The sequence below is a fragment of the Stenella coeruleoalba genome, assembly GCF_951394435.1.
Source record: "Stenella coeruleoalba genome assembly, chromosome: 2".
Taxonomy (NCBI): domain Eukaryota; kingdom Metazoa; phylum Chordata; class Mammalia; order Artiodactyla; family Delphinidae; genus Stenella; species Stenella coeruleoalba.
In genome coordinates this window covers 122,310,790-122,328,824 of record NC_137147.1, presented here as the reverse complement: position 1 = coordinate 122,328,824, position 18,035 = coordinate 122,310,790, and the positions used below count along the sequence as shown (strand labels likewise).

General features: G+C 43.2%; 1 protein-coding gene across 2 annotated transcripts in view; it reads right to left on the bottom strand.

The window, feature by feature from the left end:
* PGPEP1L (pyroglutamyl-peptidase I like) overlaps positions 1 to 17,440 on the bottom strand; it is a gene marked incomplete at its 5' end in the record, with an annotated part of 49,190 nt that extends 31,750 nt beyond the window's left edge. Inside the window, 2 exons of one of the 2 annotated variants that reach the window (XM_079913397.1) lie at positions 10,224 to 10,276; positions 17,396 to 17,429. In XM_079913397.1, coding sequence (XP_079769523.1) covers positions 10,224 to 10,276; positions 17,396 to 17,429 — 87 coding nt within the window. Of the gene's footprint in view, positions 1 to 10,223; positions 10,277 to 17,395 lie in introns of both variants that reach the window. The other variant, XM_079913398.1, reaches the window with a different exon arrangement.
* Between the last annotated feature and the right edge of the window lie 595 nt (positions 17,441 to 18,035).

Genomic DNA, 18,035 nt, shown 5'->3' with positions numbered 1-18,035 from the left:
CACATATTCTCCATATCCTTGTGCCATTTCAAAATGAGGATACAAGGACAGTCTTACTTCAGGCTGTACAGGGGCCAGCATGAACTGGGGACAGTAATATGGCTACTTCTCTTCCAACCCATAAGATGGGTTCACACTACACAGTCACCGGATTAAAGAAATAAGGTGTAAGAAATCATGAAAAAGGGTTCAAGTGAGTTGGGGTTATCCAGCCTTCGAGGTCAAATTCCACACAACCCATCCAAGTGGTTGCCCTGGAAATGATTGGCACTGAGCTGGTTGCTATCACAGGTGAGGTCCCTGCACATTACAGGGAGATGTTGGGGTCTCCTTGTATCCTCATGCTGGTGACTTTTTATCCCAGATCTTCCTGTATTAATCAAGAAAACAAAACAAACCCCACTGCGGGCCAGATTTGAAAAATGTCCAAAACTGTCTGTCATACGTATGGTCCGTTTTCCCCTAGGTTGGAAAAAGTTTTATCATGGGATTTTAGGAAAGAAAATAAAGCAGAATCAAAAGAAACAATTTACTTCTACTTGGAGAGGCAAGCAGTTACCTGCCTGTCCCTGAGTGTGGTCTGCACAACTCATCCTTCATTCTAAAGCATTCTTCAGCTTGGTGCTTCTTTTTCTCTTCTGATTCACTGCCTTTTGTTCTTTATTATTATGCTTTTTTAAAGCAACACGTAAGAAAGGCACAAAGCCACCTCATCTCTGGAGTATAGAGAAGCTATTCTGCATATCAAGTTGATCAAATCTGGCAAGAGCTCTGATCTCTTGGCCCCCCAGGCTGGGTTTATTTTAAGTGCAGTTATATAATATCCTAGCCCAACTGACCCAGGGTGTGTTTTACAAAACCCTTGTTTTATTTGCTGCCTTTCCAGGCTCAGGCGCTTCTAAAAGAGTTCAGGACATAATTTCTTTTGAAAGAATATGAGGTGGTACTGGCTCCAAAATGAAAGTGTTCAGAAACCAGGAGATAATGCTCAGCTATTGCATCAGTCAGGGGATGAGGCTTACGACTGGGGAGGGCAGGGTGCCCAGCACAGGCCAGCCTAGTGTTAAAGTCTTTGGTACATGCTGTTGGTAAACAGCGTTAAGTCACCCTTCTGGGAGTTTATAGGAGATGCCTTTGTTCATTGGGAACTTTCAGCATTTATATTATTTTTCTGTATTTTCCTTCTTTTTTAAAACAATCTTCCATTTAAGAGCAACCACAGCAAAAATGCATTCAAGTTATTATTTAGAGGTGAAATAATCTCAGAGGTGAAATGCTGTTGAGTGTAGAACTGCACTCTTTTCCCTCTCTATCATTTCATACATCCCCACTTACAATGCCTGGCATGGAGTAGGCACTCATGAGACGTTGGTATTCACAAGGTTGACTTCCAGTGGGAGGATGCAGGAGGATAGAAAAGAATGACAATCATTCACGTATCCAGTCAACACATAGCCACTGGAAGGCTTGCTTCAGGCCAGGCCCTCTGTGGGGATGGGGGTATGTTGATGCTGGTCCCCACAGTGTGCTGCTTATACTGACTCTGGGAGCTGTGTGCCCTCTTGTGCATTATTTAGTCCATCTAAGCCTGTTTCTGTATCTGTATAATGGGTCCAATGTATATATCTGAACTAGCTTGGACCTTTGTCTTAATACCCCACTTAGATGATTAGCCTTACGACGGATGCTCTGTTGGCCATAGGCTGGCACTTTCAGTGGATACTCCCAGGGAGGTCCCAAACCAGGATCAGAAGGTCTAACACTGAGCGGAGTCTACACACACATTAGTGGAGGTCACTGAATAACCATAGATGGTGCAGGAAGAGAGCCTGGTCTGAGGACTGAGAGTGAAGTAGCCTTTAAAGAGACTGCCAGTGCCTCTGCCCTGGAGCACAACACCAGAAAGAAGGAGAAAGAAGAAGCTATTGATGGATAGCAGGGACCCGTGGAGAAGGCAAATGGGTGGCAGAGGGCACCGAAGCTGGGCTTGGGTTTGCTTCCTCATCAGCTGGTAAGAAGGTTTCTGTTCTGGTCACATTGTGAGCAAGAAGACCAAGCAGCAGATCATCTTGTCTGTGTCTCAGGCACTGGCGGGAGAGCTTCAAAGACGGTAAAGATGAACTCATGACAGAAAGTCAGCCATGATGACGTGGATGTAGGGCTGAGGCATTTGGGTGAATAGCCTCACTTTGTTCACCCCTGGGTCACTGGGTAGTGGGTCTTGATATTTCTTGAGTTCTAAGAAGTTTAAAAGCCATTCCTTTTTTTGTTTTCTGGCCATGCCACACGGCTTGCAGGATCTGTTTCCCAACTAGGGATTGAACCTGGGCCCCGGCAGTGAAAGCACCAAGTCTTAACCACTGGACAGCCAGGGAATTCCCTAAAAGCCATTCTTGTGCTGGAAGAGGTCCTCTTCTTCTGAACCAAGTGTTAATTTCCCCCAAGGGAAGAGCGAGGCAAGTGGGCTGAACCTGGACTTCACTCAGCAGGACCACCTGAGACTGGAATCTAGGCATGGCCATTTCATGGCACATGTCCCCAGGCCAGATAGCCAACCTCTGAGCACACATTTCCTCACCTGCAAAATGGGAATAACAGTATCAACCTCTTTGGACTGTAGGAAGAATTCAGCAAGCCACTCTGCATGAAGTGTCTGGAGCACCCAGCGCATGGTGGTTTAGAGAATTTATTCCCTCTTGCCTTTACCCTGTCCTTCACTGCTGCTTCCAGATGGCCTTCCCAGTGACCTCCCAGGGGTGCAGCTTTTTCTCACTTTGCTTTAGGTTCCTTTCTTTCATACGTTCTCCAGAATGAAATTAATCTTTTCCTCTTCAGAGTCTCATAATGTAGCACTTCTCAGAATCTGCTCTGGGTTATAATTATCTTATTCATGAGCCATCTCCTCCCCCTACACAGGAACCCCTCTAGGGAACTGTGATATGAGAAAGAGTATATCTGGTCTTTGTCTCCAGTTCCAGGCAGAGAGTTTCAAAATTCTTGGCATTTCCAGAGCAACAGGAGTATCTTTGTTATGCTGCTGGGGTGCCTCACGGTGGTCCCTTGAAAGCTGCAGGATGGGATCTGGTCACCAGAAAAGCCAGCCACATGACTAGAGGGTGGGGACTTTCAGCTGCCTGACCTTCAGGGAGGGGAAGTAGACTGAAGTAGACTGAGTTCAATCACATGGCCAGTGATTTAACCAACCTTGCCTACACAATGAAGCTCCAATAAAAACTCTGCATGTGGAGGTTCCATGGCGCTTCCTGGTTGATGAATGCATTGATGTGCCAGAAGGGTGATGCACCCTGACTCCATGGGGAGAGGGCATGAAACTTCTGCATTTGGGACCCATCCAGAATTCAACCCATATGTATCCTTTATTTTAAAAAATTGTAAGTTTAGTGCTTTTCTGAGCTCTGTGTGTCATTCTAGCAAATTATCAAAACTGTGGGGGTCATGAAAATTCCTGAATTTTCCCAAAGCACAGGTGACCTGAGGACCCCTGAAATGCAGCTGGTGTCTGAAGCAGGGGCAGTCTTGTGGAGAACTTTGCCCTTAATCTGTGAAATTTGTGTGTACTCCAGGGGGTTAGTGTCAGAATTGTACTGCAGTATACCTGGCTGGGGTGGAATAGGAACAGGAAGAGATTCATGTGTTAGTAGACTGTCTTCCAAATCAGGAACTGAATAAATATAGGTTGAACTAAGAAGAGTTGACTTAATATTTTATATCCATAGCAACATTGTTATTTCTTTGGCCTTCCTCTGATTTGGGGCAACCCCTAATATTGGGGTCTTGGTGGCAGATAGAGCCTGGCTCCCCCCACAAATGCTGAAAAGGTCAGTCTCACTGTGGCCAGGTCAGGATCAACCAATCAGGCACACTCATCTTTGACTCTGAATCAGGAGCAAATCTCTCTGATAGAAGAAACATCCATCTTCCCAGGGTAACAGTAATGCCACTGGGAGTATGCAGCAGCCAGTGCCATTGGGACAAGTTACAATAACTAGTATTCAGCTGTACAACAACAGTGTATTCATCTACCTTGTTTCCTATGGGGTAATTTTTTGGTCCCTTTGATTAAAGTTTTGTTCATTTTTTCCTTATTCTGTTTTGTTTCCCTGCTCCCTTGGAAACCATATACTCTATTTCTACTCTTTCATAGTTACTCTTGAAATTTTGCCACACATATATAATTGGGATTTATCCCAGGGATGGAAGGATTTTTTCAATATCTGCAAATCAATCAATGTGATACACCACATTAACAAACTGAAGAATAAAAACCATATGATCATCTCAATAGATGCAGAAAAAGTTTTTGATAAAATTCAACATCCATTTATGATAAAACTCTCCAGAATGTGGGCGTAGAGGGAACATACCTCAGCATAATAAAGGCCATACATGACAAACCCACAGCAAACATCATACTCAATGGTGCAAATCTAAAAGCATTCCCTCTAAGATCAGGAACAAGATAAGGATGCTCCTCTTTCCCACTTTTATTCAATATTGTTTTAGAATTCCCAGCCACAGCAATCAGAGAAGCAAAACAAATAAAAGGAATCCAAACTGGAAAGGAAGAAGTGAAACTTCACTGTTTGCAATGACTATACATTGAAAATCCTAAAGATACCACCAGAAAACTACTAGAGCTCATCAATGAATTCAGTAAAGTTGCAGGATACAAAATTAATATACAGAAATCTGTTGCATTTCTATACACTAACAAGGAAACATCAGAAAGAGAAATTAAGGAAACAATTCCATTTACCATTTCATCAAAAAGAATAAAATATCTAGGAATAAACCTACCTAAGGAAACAAAACCTGTACTCAGAAAACTATAAGACACTGATGAAAGAAATGGAAGATGACACAAACAGATGGACAGATATAACATGTTCTTGAATTGGAAGAAACAATATTGTTAAAATGACCATACTACCCAAGGCAATCTAGATTCAATGCAATCCCTATCAAATTACCAATGGTATTTTTCACAGAACTAGAACCAAAAAATTTTTAAAAATTTGTATGGAAACACAAAAGACCCTGAATAGCCAAGACAATCTTGAGAAAGAAGAATGGAGCTGGAAGAATCATATTCTCTGACTTCACACTATACTATAAAGCTACATTAATCAAAACTGTATGGTACTGGCACAAAAACAGACATATAGATCAATGGAACAGGATAGAAAGCCCAGAAATAAACCCCTGCACTTATGGTCAATTAATCTACAACAAAGGAGGCAAAAATATACAATGGAGAAAAGACAGTCTCTTCAATAAGTGGTGCTGGGAAAACCTGACAGCTCCATGTAAAATAATGAAATTAAAACATTCTCCTGGGACTTCCCTGGTGGTCCAGGGGTTAAGACTCCATGCTTCCACTGTAGGGGGCGTGGGTTTGATCTCTGGCTGGGGAAGTTCCATATGCCGCCTGTGTGGTGTGGCTGAAAAAACAAAGAAAAGAAAAAAAGAACATTCTCTAATACCATATAAAAAAATAAACTGAAAATGCATTAAAGACCATAAAAGACCAGACACTATAAAATTGTAAGACCAGATACGATAAAACTCCTAGAGGAAAACATAGGCAGATTGCTCTCTGACATAAATTGCAGCAATATATTTTTTGAATCCATCTCCTAATGTTAATAAAAGCAAAAAGAAACAAATGGCTAATTAAACTTAAAAGCTTTTGCACAGAAAAGGAAACCATAAACAAAATGAAAAGACAACCTACAGACTAGAGGAAAATATTTGCAAATGATGCAACCCACAGGGATTAATTTCCAAAATATACAAACAGCTCATACAGCTCAATATCAAAAAAACAAACAACCCAATCAAAAAATGGGCAGAAGACCTAAATAGACATTTCTTCAAAGAAGACATACAAATGTCCAACAGGAACATGAAAAGATGCTCAACATCACTAATTATTAGAGAAATGCAGATCAAAACTAAAATGAGGTACCACCTCACACCAGTCAGAATGGCCATCATCAGAAAGTCTACAAATAATAAATGCTGGGGAGGGTGTAGAGAAAGGGAAGCTTCTTACACTGTTGGTGGGAATAAATTGGTGCAGTCACTATGGAGAACAGTACAGAGGTTTCTTAAAAAACTAAAAATAGAGTTACCATATAAGCCAGCAATCCCACTCCTGGGCCTATATCCAGAAGAGACGAAAACTCTAATTCAAAAAGATACATGCACCCTAACGTTCATAGCAGCACTATTCACAATTGCCAAGACATGGAAACAACATAAGTGTCCACCAACAGATGAATGGTTAAAGAAGATATGGTACATATACACATGGAATATTACTCAGCCATAAAAAAGAATAAAATAATGCCATTTGCAGCAACACGGATGGACCTAGAGGTTATCATACTAAGTGAAGTAAGTCAGACAGAGAAAGACAAATATCATATGATATCACTTATATGTGGAATCTAAAAAAATGATACAAATGAACTTATTTATAAAATAGAAATGGACTCATAGACATAGAAAACAAATTTACAGTTACTAAAGGGGAAAGGTGGGGAGGGATAAATTAGGAGTTTGGGATTAAGATACACATCACTATATATATAAAATATATAAACAACAATGGCCTACTGTATATAGCAAAGGGAACTATATTCAATACCTTGTAATAACCTATAATGGAAAAGAATCTGAAAAAGAATATATATATATATATTCAGCTATATATATACATATATACAATCGAATCACTTTGCCGTACACCTGAAACTAATACAACATTGTAAATCAACTATACTTCAATTAATATATATATTATATATAAATATAAATATATATAATTTAACAAAGTCTGAATTTGATATCAGGATGCCTGTCTATACAAGGGCCTTAGAAGACTTAAACTTCAATCACTCCTCTTAACTTCTATGCCTTCATTGTCCTATATTTTAGTTCAATCCTTTATTTTTAAACTTACAATTAGCCATTTATTATTATTATCATTGTTAACAAATAATGCTAGTTTAGATTTTACCTTTGGGCTCACAATTCCTCTTTGCATCTCACACCATCTTTCTGGGATAATTTTCCTTCCTTCTGAATGATATCCTTTACATGTTCCTTTAGGGTTGTGCCTGCTGGTAGTAAACTCTTGATGCTTGCTTTAATGAAAATGTCTTCATTTCATCCTTGTTTTGAAAAATAATTTTGCTGGGTATGCAATTTCAGGTTGACAATATTTTTCCAGCATTTTGATGATGTTACTCCACTGTTTTCTAGCTTTTATTGTTGTTTTTGAAAAATTTACTCTCAGTCTAATTGTATTGTCTTTTGTAGGTGACCTGTCTTTTCCCCCGACTACTTTCAAATCTCCTTGTTTTTGGTTTTCTGCAATTTTCCCATGATGTGTATATGTATTGATTTTATTTGTTTTTGCTTGGTATATTTTATACTTCTTATCTCTGTGGATTTATGTCTTTCATCCAATTCTGCAATAGTCTCAACCATTACCTCTTTGGCTAGTGCTTTATTTCATTCATTCTCTCCTTATGGAACTCCAAATAAACATATGTTCAAATATCTCATTTTATTATCCATATTTCTTAATTTCTTTTTTCATTTCCTTGTCCATCTCTTTATGCTGCCCTTTAAACAATATCATCAGAGCTATCTTCTAGTTCATTAATTTTTCTTATCTGTTTCTAAACTGCCATTTACATGTATTTCACATACCATACAATTTACCCATTTAAAGTCTATAGTTCATTGCCTTCTAGTATATTCACAGAGTTGTGCAACCGTCACCACAGTCAATTTTAGAACCTTTTCATCAACCCTAAAAAAAACCCATACCCATTAACAGTCACTCCCTATTTCCCCCAATCCCCCACTCACCTGCCCTAGGCAACCACTAATCTACTTTATGTCTCAATAGATTTGCTTCATCTGGACAGTCATCTAAATGTAATCATATAATATGTGGTCTTTGGTGAGTGGCATCTTTCACTTAGCATAATTCTAAACTGTCTTTTAAGTCATCTGTTAAATTCTTCACTTCAACAATTGTGTTTTAAATTTCTATAAGCTCTATTACTCCCTTTTTCAATTCGCCTAATCTTTTGATAGTTTTTGTGATTCTATCATTACTTCTTCAAGCATTCCATATATAATTATGTTACTTTCTGATAATATCTAGCAGAATGATTTAGAACCTCAAGTTTTTGAGGTTCTAAATCTGCTTCTGCTCATTCTTACTGAGGGTAGTTTGTTTCTTTGAATATTTGGTGATCTTTGATTGGAAATAAATGTTTAGTTTATCTTAGTTTGTGGAAAATCTAAGGTTTTAAATCCTCAAGAGAAATTGCATATGCTTTGCTGGGAGTCAGGGGTGCTAGAGACCACAGGATCTCCTTTCAAGGGTCTGGCTTACAGTAAGAGCCTTGGTTTCATTGTATCCCCTTTGCTAAAAACAATGTTGATAATGGCACGTGCCCCCCTGCCTTTTGTGTGTTAGGGTGGGGGTGCTGACCCTCACCCCTTCAGGCTGCAGCCCTGGGTATGTGTGATGTATTTCTGTGCGTGGCATGACATATATGGGCTTTCCTTTACTACTACGTGTCCAGCAATGCACAGAAGTTCTATCTTATCTAGTTTATCTACAGGGGAAGGGCCGCTCAGAGCACCTAGTTTGCCATTCTACTACCTCTTCCTGGAAACCCCCAGTCTGCTTCTGTTTCTGCCCTTCTGCCCTGATTCTCCAGCTTTATTGGTGAATCTTGAGTCTACAAAATAATCCCCTCCCTCATTCCATTTCCTGTGTGGCTCTCCAAAGTCCAATTCTATTTGCCTGCAACTGAGAAAACTGACTGGTAGAATAGCTTCTTAGTAATAAGAATGAAATTTGTGAGAACCAGCAGTTGCCCTGCCATGCTCTGAGGGCTTTATGGGTGTTAATACCTGTAGTCATCACAACCTTCCCATTTTACAGATAAGAAAACTGAGGCACAAAAAGAAGGACTCAGGGACCATTTGGGATTCAGCAGAAAAAGTCCTGTTTTTCGAGGAACTGGCTGCAAACACCCAGGAACTCATAAAGCCCTGACCTTGCCTTTCTGGCATGTTGTGTGCAGCAGTGAGTCTTGGCAGTGAGTCTGGGGTTCTCTGAGTTTTTTTCCTGGTTGAAAAAAACCCAAGTTCTAACTCAAGAGTGGAGAGTTTCCTTGACCGCGTCTGTGTGGACAGGCTAAAAAATGAATGCTACAGTGGCTGCAAACGCATGATTCAAGTGGTTTTGCTGCATTTTCAGCTTGACTGGGTAACTCTGAGAACAGACTCAAGATCCTACCTTTGGCTTGATCCAACAGAAGCATGAAATTGATGGTCAAGTGTGAATAAGTAGCCAGCTATGCTCTGAGCCTCTAAATGACACCGTGTGGGGACTGGTAGGAGTGGGGCAATGGCTTCAGGGAGGAGAGCTCTGTTCTACGGATGAGACCCCTCTTCACGCCCTGTCTGAGGACATGCTCTCTCCTGACTGCTTTCTTAAAAATGAAGCTGTGCTCTGAGCCTCTAAATGACACCGCGTGGGGACTGGTAGGAGCGGGGCAATTGCTTCAGGGAGGAGAGCTCTGTTCTACGGATGAGACCCCTCTTCACGCCCTGTCTGAGGACATGCTCTCTCCTGGCTGCTTTCTTAAAAATGAAGCCATGTTGTTTATAATTATAACCATGTATTAAGCTCTTACCCTGTGCCAGGCACTATGCTTTAAAAAAGCTGCTTTTACAGACTTACTTGCTTCACACACATACCTCTTTTACTCCTCAGAACGACCCTGTAACATCAGCACTATTATCCTTCCATGTCATGAATGAGAACACCACGGCTGGGGGCAGTGACTTTCCTGACACTCCACAGCCAGAAGGGGTTCCCAGCTCTCAGGGCAGCAGAGCCTTCCTGGGCCACTCCCCATCCTTCCCAGGGGTGTCCCTTCAGCCTGTTTTCTTTACCACTGAGCCAGATGGGCCCCCTATGGGCAGGTGAGTCACAACCCAAGGACAAAAAGCTAGCTCGTGTCCCAGGGCACCCAGTGTGTGTTTTCTCCCCTCCCGTGTGGATCTGGTCACCAAGGAGCCTACGTGCTGGATTTTCTCAGAACCACAGAAGGAACCAGCTGGGTCGTGCGCTCCTGGGTCTGGGCTTAGAGGGTTTTTACCTTTACTGCTTCCCAGCTGGAATTCACCAGGTGCTGCCGGAAGGGCCCGAAACCTGAAACCAAAGAAAGCCTGGTTTCCTCAGTCCGTGCCTTGGGCCGAGGTGTCTCTGCTTCTGTGCTGCTCCCCGCACCTCCTTGGGGACCTCTTGTGATTCCCTGGGCCATCAAGGACTCCACACACCCCCTTTCTTGTGGAGGCTTGCAACCTTGCCCGTCTGGAAGCATTTTCCAAGTCCTCTTGTGTGAGGCATTGTAGGGGGGCCCTAAAGGAATGTGGGGCTGATCCACCACCAAGTAGGAGGGCTCGAGAAGGTGTGAGCACACATGTCCAGTTAAAATGCATGCTGTGTAGAGGGACCAGAAACACACCCATGTGAATATGCCCAGCTGTCTGTTAACAAAGGTGCAAAAGCAATTCAATGGAGAGGGACAGCCTTTTAACAAATGGGGCTGGATAAATCAGACACCTATAGGCAAAAAAAATGGATCCCTCAGCCTGCACTGTATACAAAAATTAATTCAAAATTGATCATGGACTTAAATGTAAAAACTAAACTTATAAAACTTTTTGGGGAAAAAAAAGGGAGAAAATCTTGGGACCTAGTGTTAGGCAAAGAGTCCATAGACTTGACACCAAGTGCGCGATCCATCAAAGTAAAAACTGATAAAGTGGACCTCATCAGAATGAAAACCTTTTGTTCTGCAAAAGACCCTGCTGAGAGGATGAAAAGATACTCTGCAGACAGTTGTAAATCACATATCTGACAAAGGCATTGTATGTAAATCGTATAAGAAAACTCTCAAAACTCAACTTTAAAAGACGGTCTAGGGACTTTTCTGGTGGCGCAGTGGTTAAGAATCCACCTGCCAATGCAGGAGACACGGGTTCGAGCCCTGGTCCGGGAAGATCCCACATGTCACAGAGCAATTAAGCCCATGCACCACAACTACTAAGCCTGCACTCTAGAGCCCACGAGCCACAACTACTGAGCCCGCATGCCACAACTTCTGAAGCCCGCGCGCCTAGAGCCTGTGCTCCGCAACAAGAGAAGCCACTGCAGTGAGAAGCCTGTGCACCACAACGAAGAGTAGCCCCCGCTTGCCACAACTAGAGAAAGCCCACATGCAGCAATGAAGACCCAACACAGCCAAAAATAAAAAATTAATTAATTAAAAAGAAAAAAAAAGACAGTCCAGTTAGAAAACGGGCAAAAGACATGAAGAAACATTTCACTGAAGAGGATATACAGGTGGCAAATAAGCACATGAAAAACGTTTCAACATCATTAGCCATCAGGGAAATGCAAATTAAAATCACAATGAGGGCTTCCCTGGTGGTGCAGTGGTTAAGAGTCTGCCTGCCAATGCAGGGGACATGGGTTCGAGCCCTGGTCTGGGAGGATCCCACATGCCACAGAGCAACTGGGCCCGTGAGCCACAACTATTGAGCCTGCGCGTCTGGAGCCTGTGCTCCGCAACGAGAGGCCGCGATAGTGAGAGGTCCGTGCACAGTGATGAAGGGTGGCCCCCACTCACCACAACTCGAGAAAGCTCTTGCCAGAAATGAAGACCCAACACAGCCAAAAATTAATTAATTAATTAAAAAAAAAGCCATAAAATCACAATGAGATGTCACTACACTTCTCTCAGGGTGGCTAAAATAGAAATACTGGTAACACCCAAAGCTGACAAGGATGAAGAGGAACTAGGTCACACATACATTGTTGGTGGGAATGTAATGGTACTGCCACTCTGGGAAATGGTTTGACAGTTTCTTTTAAAATTGAAAGTGGACTTCCAAGCACTTGCACTGCTGGACATTTACCCCAGAGAAATGAAAACTTATTTTCACACAGAAACTTGTACACAAATGTTCACTGCAGCTTTATTTGTAATAGCTCATAGCTAGAAACCAACTCAATGTCCTTCAATGAGTGAAAGGTTAAATAAACTGTGGTTCATCTAGATCACAGAATACTACTCAGCAGTGAAAAGAAAAAAGCAGAAACAACCCAAGTGTCCATCAACTGATGAATAAACAAAATATGGTATTACCCATACAATGGCATATTATTTGGCAATAAAAAGAAGTGTTATGTTACAACATGGATGAACCTTGAAAACATGCTCAGTGAACGAGGCCAGTCACAAAACTGTATGATTCCATTTATGTGAAATGTCCAGAAGTGGCAACCTATAAAGACAGAAAGTAGATTAGTGGTTGCCTAGAGCTTGACTCTGTGTGTGTGTGTGTGTGTGTGTGTATGTAGTGGGGGAGTGGGGATGAGGATTAGGGAGTCGAGTTTCTTTTGGGGGTAATGAAAATATTCTCAATTGACTGTGTTGAGAAACGCATAACTCTGTGACTACTAAAAGCCATTGAACTGTATGCTTTAAATGAGTGAATTGTATAGCATGAGAATTATATCTCAATAAAGCTGTTAAAAAATTGCTTTAAAAGTGAAGGAGGGCTTCCCTGGTGGCGCAGTGGTTGAGAGTCCGCCTGCCGATGCAGGGGACACGGGTTCGTGCCCCCGTCCGGGAAGATCCCACATGCCATGGAGCAGCTGGGCCCGTGAGCCATGGCCGCTAAGCCTGTGCATCCGGAGCCTGTGCTCCGCAACAGGAGAGGCCACAACAGTGAGAGGCCCATGTACCACAAAAAAAAAAAAAAAAAAGTGAAGGAATTATTGGTATAAACAACTTATAAGAAGCTCAAGGGAATTATGCTGAGTGAAAAAAAGCCAATCTCAAAAGGATACATACCGCATGATTCCATTTACCTTGGGCTGGCCAAAAAGTTCATTCGAGTTTTTCCATAAGCTCTTATGGGAAAACCTGAACGGATTTTTTGGCCAACCCAATATAATATTTGTAAATTATAATTTATATCTATAAACATAATTATAGAGATGAAGAACAGATTAATGGTTACCAGGAGTTAGAGCTGGGGGAAAAGGGTAGGTGTGGCTATAAAGGGGTAGTTCGAAGGAGCCTTGTGATGTTGGTACAGTTATTTATCTTGACGGTGGTGGTTACACAAAGCTACACACGTGATAATACCACATAGAGTTATGCATGCATGTGCGCGCACACACACACACACACACACACACACACACATACACACTGAGTTATACCAATATCAGTATCTTAGCTTTGATATTGAAGATGTTAACATTGGAGGAGGCTGGGTGAAAGATGCAGAGGACCAGTCTATACATTTTCTTTGCAAATTCTTGTGAATCTATAATTATTTCAAAATTAAAAGTTTAAAAAAGTGTGAGATTTGGTCCAGCGTTTCTCAAATGCTAATACACATGTATATCTTATTAAAATGTAGAATCTGATTGGGCAGGTCTGGGGTGATGCTGGAGATTCTGAATTCCTAACAAGCTCCCCAGTGGTACTGATGCTACTGGCCCTTGGACCACACTTGGAATAGCAAGGCTTTGAACAACAACTAGGATCAGAATACAGAGCGGGGAGAGAAGATGGGTGGAGGTGGTTAGGGAAGTCTCCTGGAGGAGGTGGCGGTGACCCAGGACTTCATGGGGGAGGAGGAGGCAGAGAGGTTGGAGGGGCTGAGCCTGGGCAAGGTGAGACCCAGGAGAGGTCTCACTCTGGGAAGGAGCTTCTGGATGAGGTGTGTGGACGGAAGGGCTTGTTCCTAGAACTGGGAACACTTATTTACACTGTGTACTATTATGTAATTTAATTGCAATGAAGATTTCTAATAAAACGCAGTTAAACAGAATTTTGCTTTGGGGAGGACAGCAAACCTCCTCTGAGACTAGCTTAGGAAATGTTTCCTGCTGCCTGGGGAGAAGGACACCATCACCCTCTCAGTGTTGCAGCTGCTTATTTTTACGGCACCCACACCATGCAGTGACCCCGCCAAAGCTCAGGTCGTGGCGCAACAGCAGCCAAGAGTGGTCAGAGACCTCAGTGTCTGGGTTCAGGCTTCTGTTGTTGCATCTCAGCCCCACCACTTAGCAGCTGGGTGACGTTGAGCAAGTTACTTAGCTTCAGTGCCTTGATTTTCTCATCTGTAAAATGCACACTAATTATAATAATCTAAAAGGGTTGTTGTGCAGATTAAATGAATAAAACGGAGCATTTGCAATACTGCCTCAAACACAGGAAGCAGTGTCAGCGTTCTCCTTCATAGTTGTTATAGTTACATACCTCCTGGGACCTCTGGACAGATTAAACAATGCCATGTACAGCACGTATTGTTTCCAGAAGCTGGTAGATGCTAAACAAATGCTAAATCCTTTTATACTGTCTCTCTGGGCAGCGTGGGATGGGCTCCAGCTAGACCCTCACTCTGCCCTGATTCTCTCTGATCATTTGATGCCACCATTTCTCAGCCCCAACCCCCCTGCCTGGGCACCGTGCCTATCAGTCAGAGGCCCTGTCCTTACTTTTCCATGTTGAGATTTCATGTGTACTTTAGGCCTCTATTTCTCTCTCCAGAAATTGAGAGGTCTGTACTGGTATGTATGTGTGTGTGTATATATATATATATATATCTCTGCATATATATAGAAAGAGATTTATTATAAGGTATTGGCTCATGTGATTATGAGCCACAGGCTGGAGACCCAGGAAAGCCAGTGGAGTAAATTCCAGTCCAAGGCTGAAGGCCCGAGACCCAGGAGCACCAGTTTGAGGGCAGGAGAAGACTAATGTGCCGGATCATGCCTTCAGACAGAGAATTCAACCCTCCTCTGCTTTTTTATTCTATTCAGACCCTATTCAGACCCTTAATGGATTAGATGAGGCCCAGTCACACTGGAGAGGGCACTGCTTTACTGAGCCCACCGATTCAAATGCTAAGCTCTTCCAAAAACACCATCACAGACACATCCATATAACGTTTAACCAGATATCTGGGCACTCCGTGGCCCAGTCAAGTTGACACATGAAATTAACCATCACAAGCCTTTTAGGATGGTGTGGCTAGCAGGAGGGACCAGGACCCTGGGGGCCTCTTGCTTCATCTCTCCTTCAGTGTGGCCCATGCGCAGAGCTCAACAGTTCCTGCCTGGCCCCTGTAGGGGAGGCCAGCCGCTATCAAGTGGGCCTGTGACTGGTGGGCTCACTTCAGGGTGGGCACTGGGCTGCAGCTAGAGGTGACTTTCTCCAGCTCAGCTTTACCTGGAACCCAGCTGACGTTCTGAGTTCCATCTATCTGATTCCCGTGATGTATTTCTCAAATCATCAGATTCTGAGATGGGGAGGAGCTACAATTAAATACCTACCTCTGAAACCTCACCTCCACCCCAAACCCCGGACCTCAGGTCTTTAGAGCAGAAGTCAGTTCTGGAGAGGGCTGTGCCTCTGAAATTCTGGAACCTCTGGGTCTAGAGCACTAGCAAGTTTGACTCACAAAGGGTGAAACTTTCTCAGGGAATAGAAAAGTTTGGGACACGATGTCCCAGGAAGCTAGTGGTGTTTTCTGACTTTGACTGAATCTTACAGAATAAATAAGACTGGAGTTGCCAAGCAAAAAAGAAAAAGAAAAAAAAAGGAAAATACTGAGATTAAGGAAAAATCACTGAGAAATCAGGTACCTCCTGGGATGACTGTAGGAATACTAAAAATGCAGTGACACCAGAAAAAATCACATGCTGCTTTAGAATCATATTCAGATCAGTGTATGCAGATCATTTCTTATCTGTTTTCAATTAGGCAAAACAACTCAGCAAATGAAGGTTTGAAGCTCTTGTTTTGCAGGGTCAAACCTTACACTTTAAACTTGGCAGGCCCTCGAGTGGAACTTGTGAAAAGGGGCTGGAGAAATCTCTTGGAATCAAGAGAGGCCCTCTGGAGGGAGGCAGGTTTTCTCACTCTCCCATTGTCATCATTTGGTGCCAGTCCGAATGTCTTGATCTTAAGGCAGTTTGTCAGAGCCCTTGTTCCCCCACCATCTGTCTACGTGCCAATTGTCTTAGTGAGATTTACACGTGAAGCAAAACCAATTAAACGAAAAGACTGCCCTTAGCAGCTCAGAGCATTTTTAATAAAGGAAGGCCACACTCTGGAAGCCAGTGAGTATTCCCAAATCGCAGCTGATTATCAGGTACTTCATCAAACAATCCAGAGTTTGCCAGCAAACCACAAGTTGACAGGACAGAGGCAGGGGTTGATGTGAGTCTAAGGCTTGCCCTGGTGCTTCAATATTCATATTTCATTTGTGACAAGTGTCACATTTATCAGGGGTACAGTTTCCTTAGGAATTCAAGGGTAATCTGAACCAATCTCTAATACCCAAAATAACACAAATGAGAACAAGGGAGATAAAAGGTTTTCGAAAGAACTTTCTTTTTCTCAGAAGGTTAACAGGAGTTTGATTATAGTCTGAAAATATTAAGATAGGTAACTTTCAATTTTCCACACACACAGGAACCCTTCTCTCTTCAATGTTTCCTTCATCCAACACAATTCAAAAAACTTAAAATATGCCAAATGTGTCTAAAAATAAAGAGCTTTGTGAAGAAATCAAGCCCTCCAGGGACCAGCTGTGACAACGACTGGGGGTGTCTGGGGTTGATTTTGAATGTGCTGGTGAAAGGCAGGAGTGGGTGGCTACCATTCCTTCTGAGTTGACCTTCTGGGGTTCAAAGTCTCTAACTGGTGGCTCTCAGAGGGTGCTTAGAGTTCCCTGGGTGGCTAAAAGCCCTCTAGTTTTGTAGGGGAGCTATGTGCCCCTGTCGGGGTGGGCACTGTAGATGGGCTGTCTCAGCCTTATTAGGCTCTGTTCTTTCTGAGTCCCCTGCTCCCCCTTCCTTGCTATGCAGCTGTACCCCAGTGGATGCCACATGGGCCCCAGACTCGGACAGACGGCGCCAGCCTCTGCCTCCCCCCTGATGGGCTGAAGGACAAGGTCTGAGCCTAAGCCACATGTGGGCACCTACTGTGTATGCCACTCAAGGGTTATTTGAAGTGAATGACAGGACAGAAACAGAAAAGCCTCTCTGTCCCCTGTTTTTTTTTTTTTTTTAATAGGGCATAGCAGGAAGTTAGCTCCATCTGGAATTATTGGAACCACCAGTTGCCACTCTTTTTTCCCCATGAGGGAACTTTATGACCAGGATCAGGCAAGTGCACATTCCATGGTCAGGCTAAAAGCAGCAGCAAGTGGAAAAGCAGAAAAGTCGTCTTACCGGTCACCACCACGCAGCTGGACTGGGAATCCATGAAACCGGAGTTGGGAGGGCGCTTCTGCGCCTGCGCGGGTCAGAGGCCCGGCCCTGGGCGCTCCGAGCGCCGCGCGCCCCTCCCGGCTGGTCGCGGGCCTCCCGCTGGGGTGGGGACCAACCACCCCGCCCCGCAGCGTTTTGGGGGCCCTGAAAGACTGAAGACTCTGGGGTGGGGGGGGAGGGTGTAAGACAACCCCCCTCCGAAAGCAGAAATAGCCAGCTCAGGACGCACAGGCTGCGGCAACAGAAAAGTAGAAGGTCGGAGCGCCATCAGGGTCTTTCTGGCCACTTGGGGGCGGGGTCATTTTGTTGGTCGGTGTGTTCGAACGTGAGCCACGAGTCTGGCGACCAACTGTCTCAGTTTGCCTGGGACTGGGATAGGACGGGGTTAAAAGGTGCTGAAACCCGTACAGCCCCAGTGAGTCAGGATGGTGGGGACCTTACAAGTTGTTTTGTTTAGACCTTGGCTTGATGAAATTTGGTAGCTCTTGAAACCGATTTTGCAAAATACGTTTAAAAAAAAAAAAAGGAAAAAGAAACCAAAACCACAGATGAAGCTTATAGTTAAAAGTGATGGTTGAAAGCACCTGCTGCCTGTAAGCTG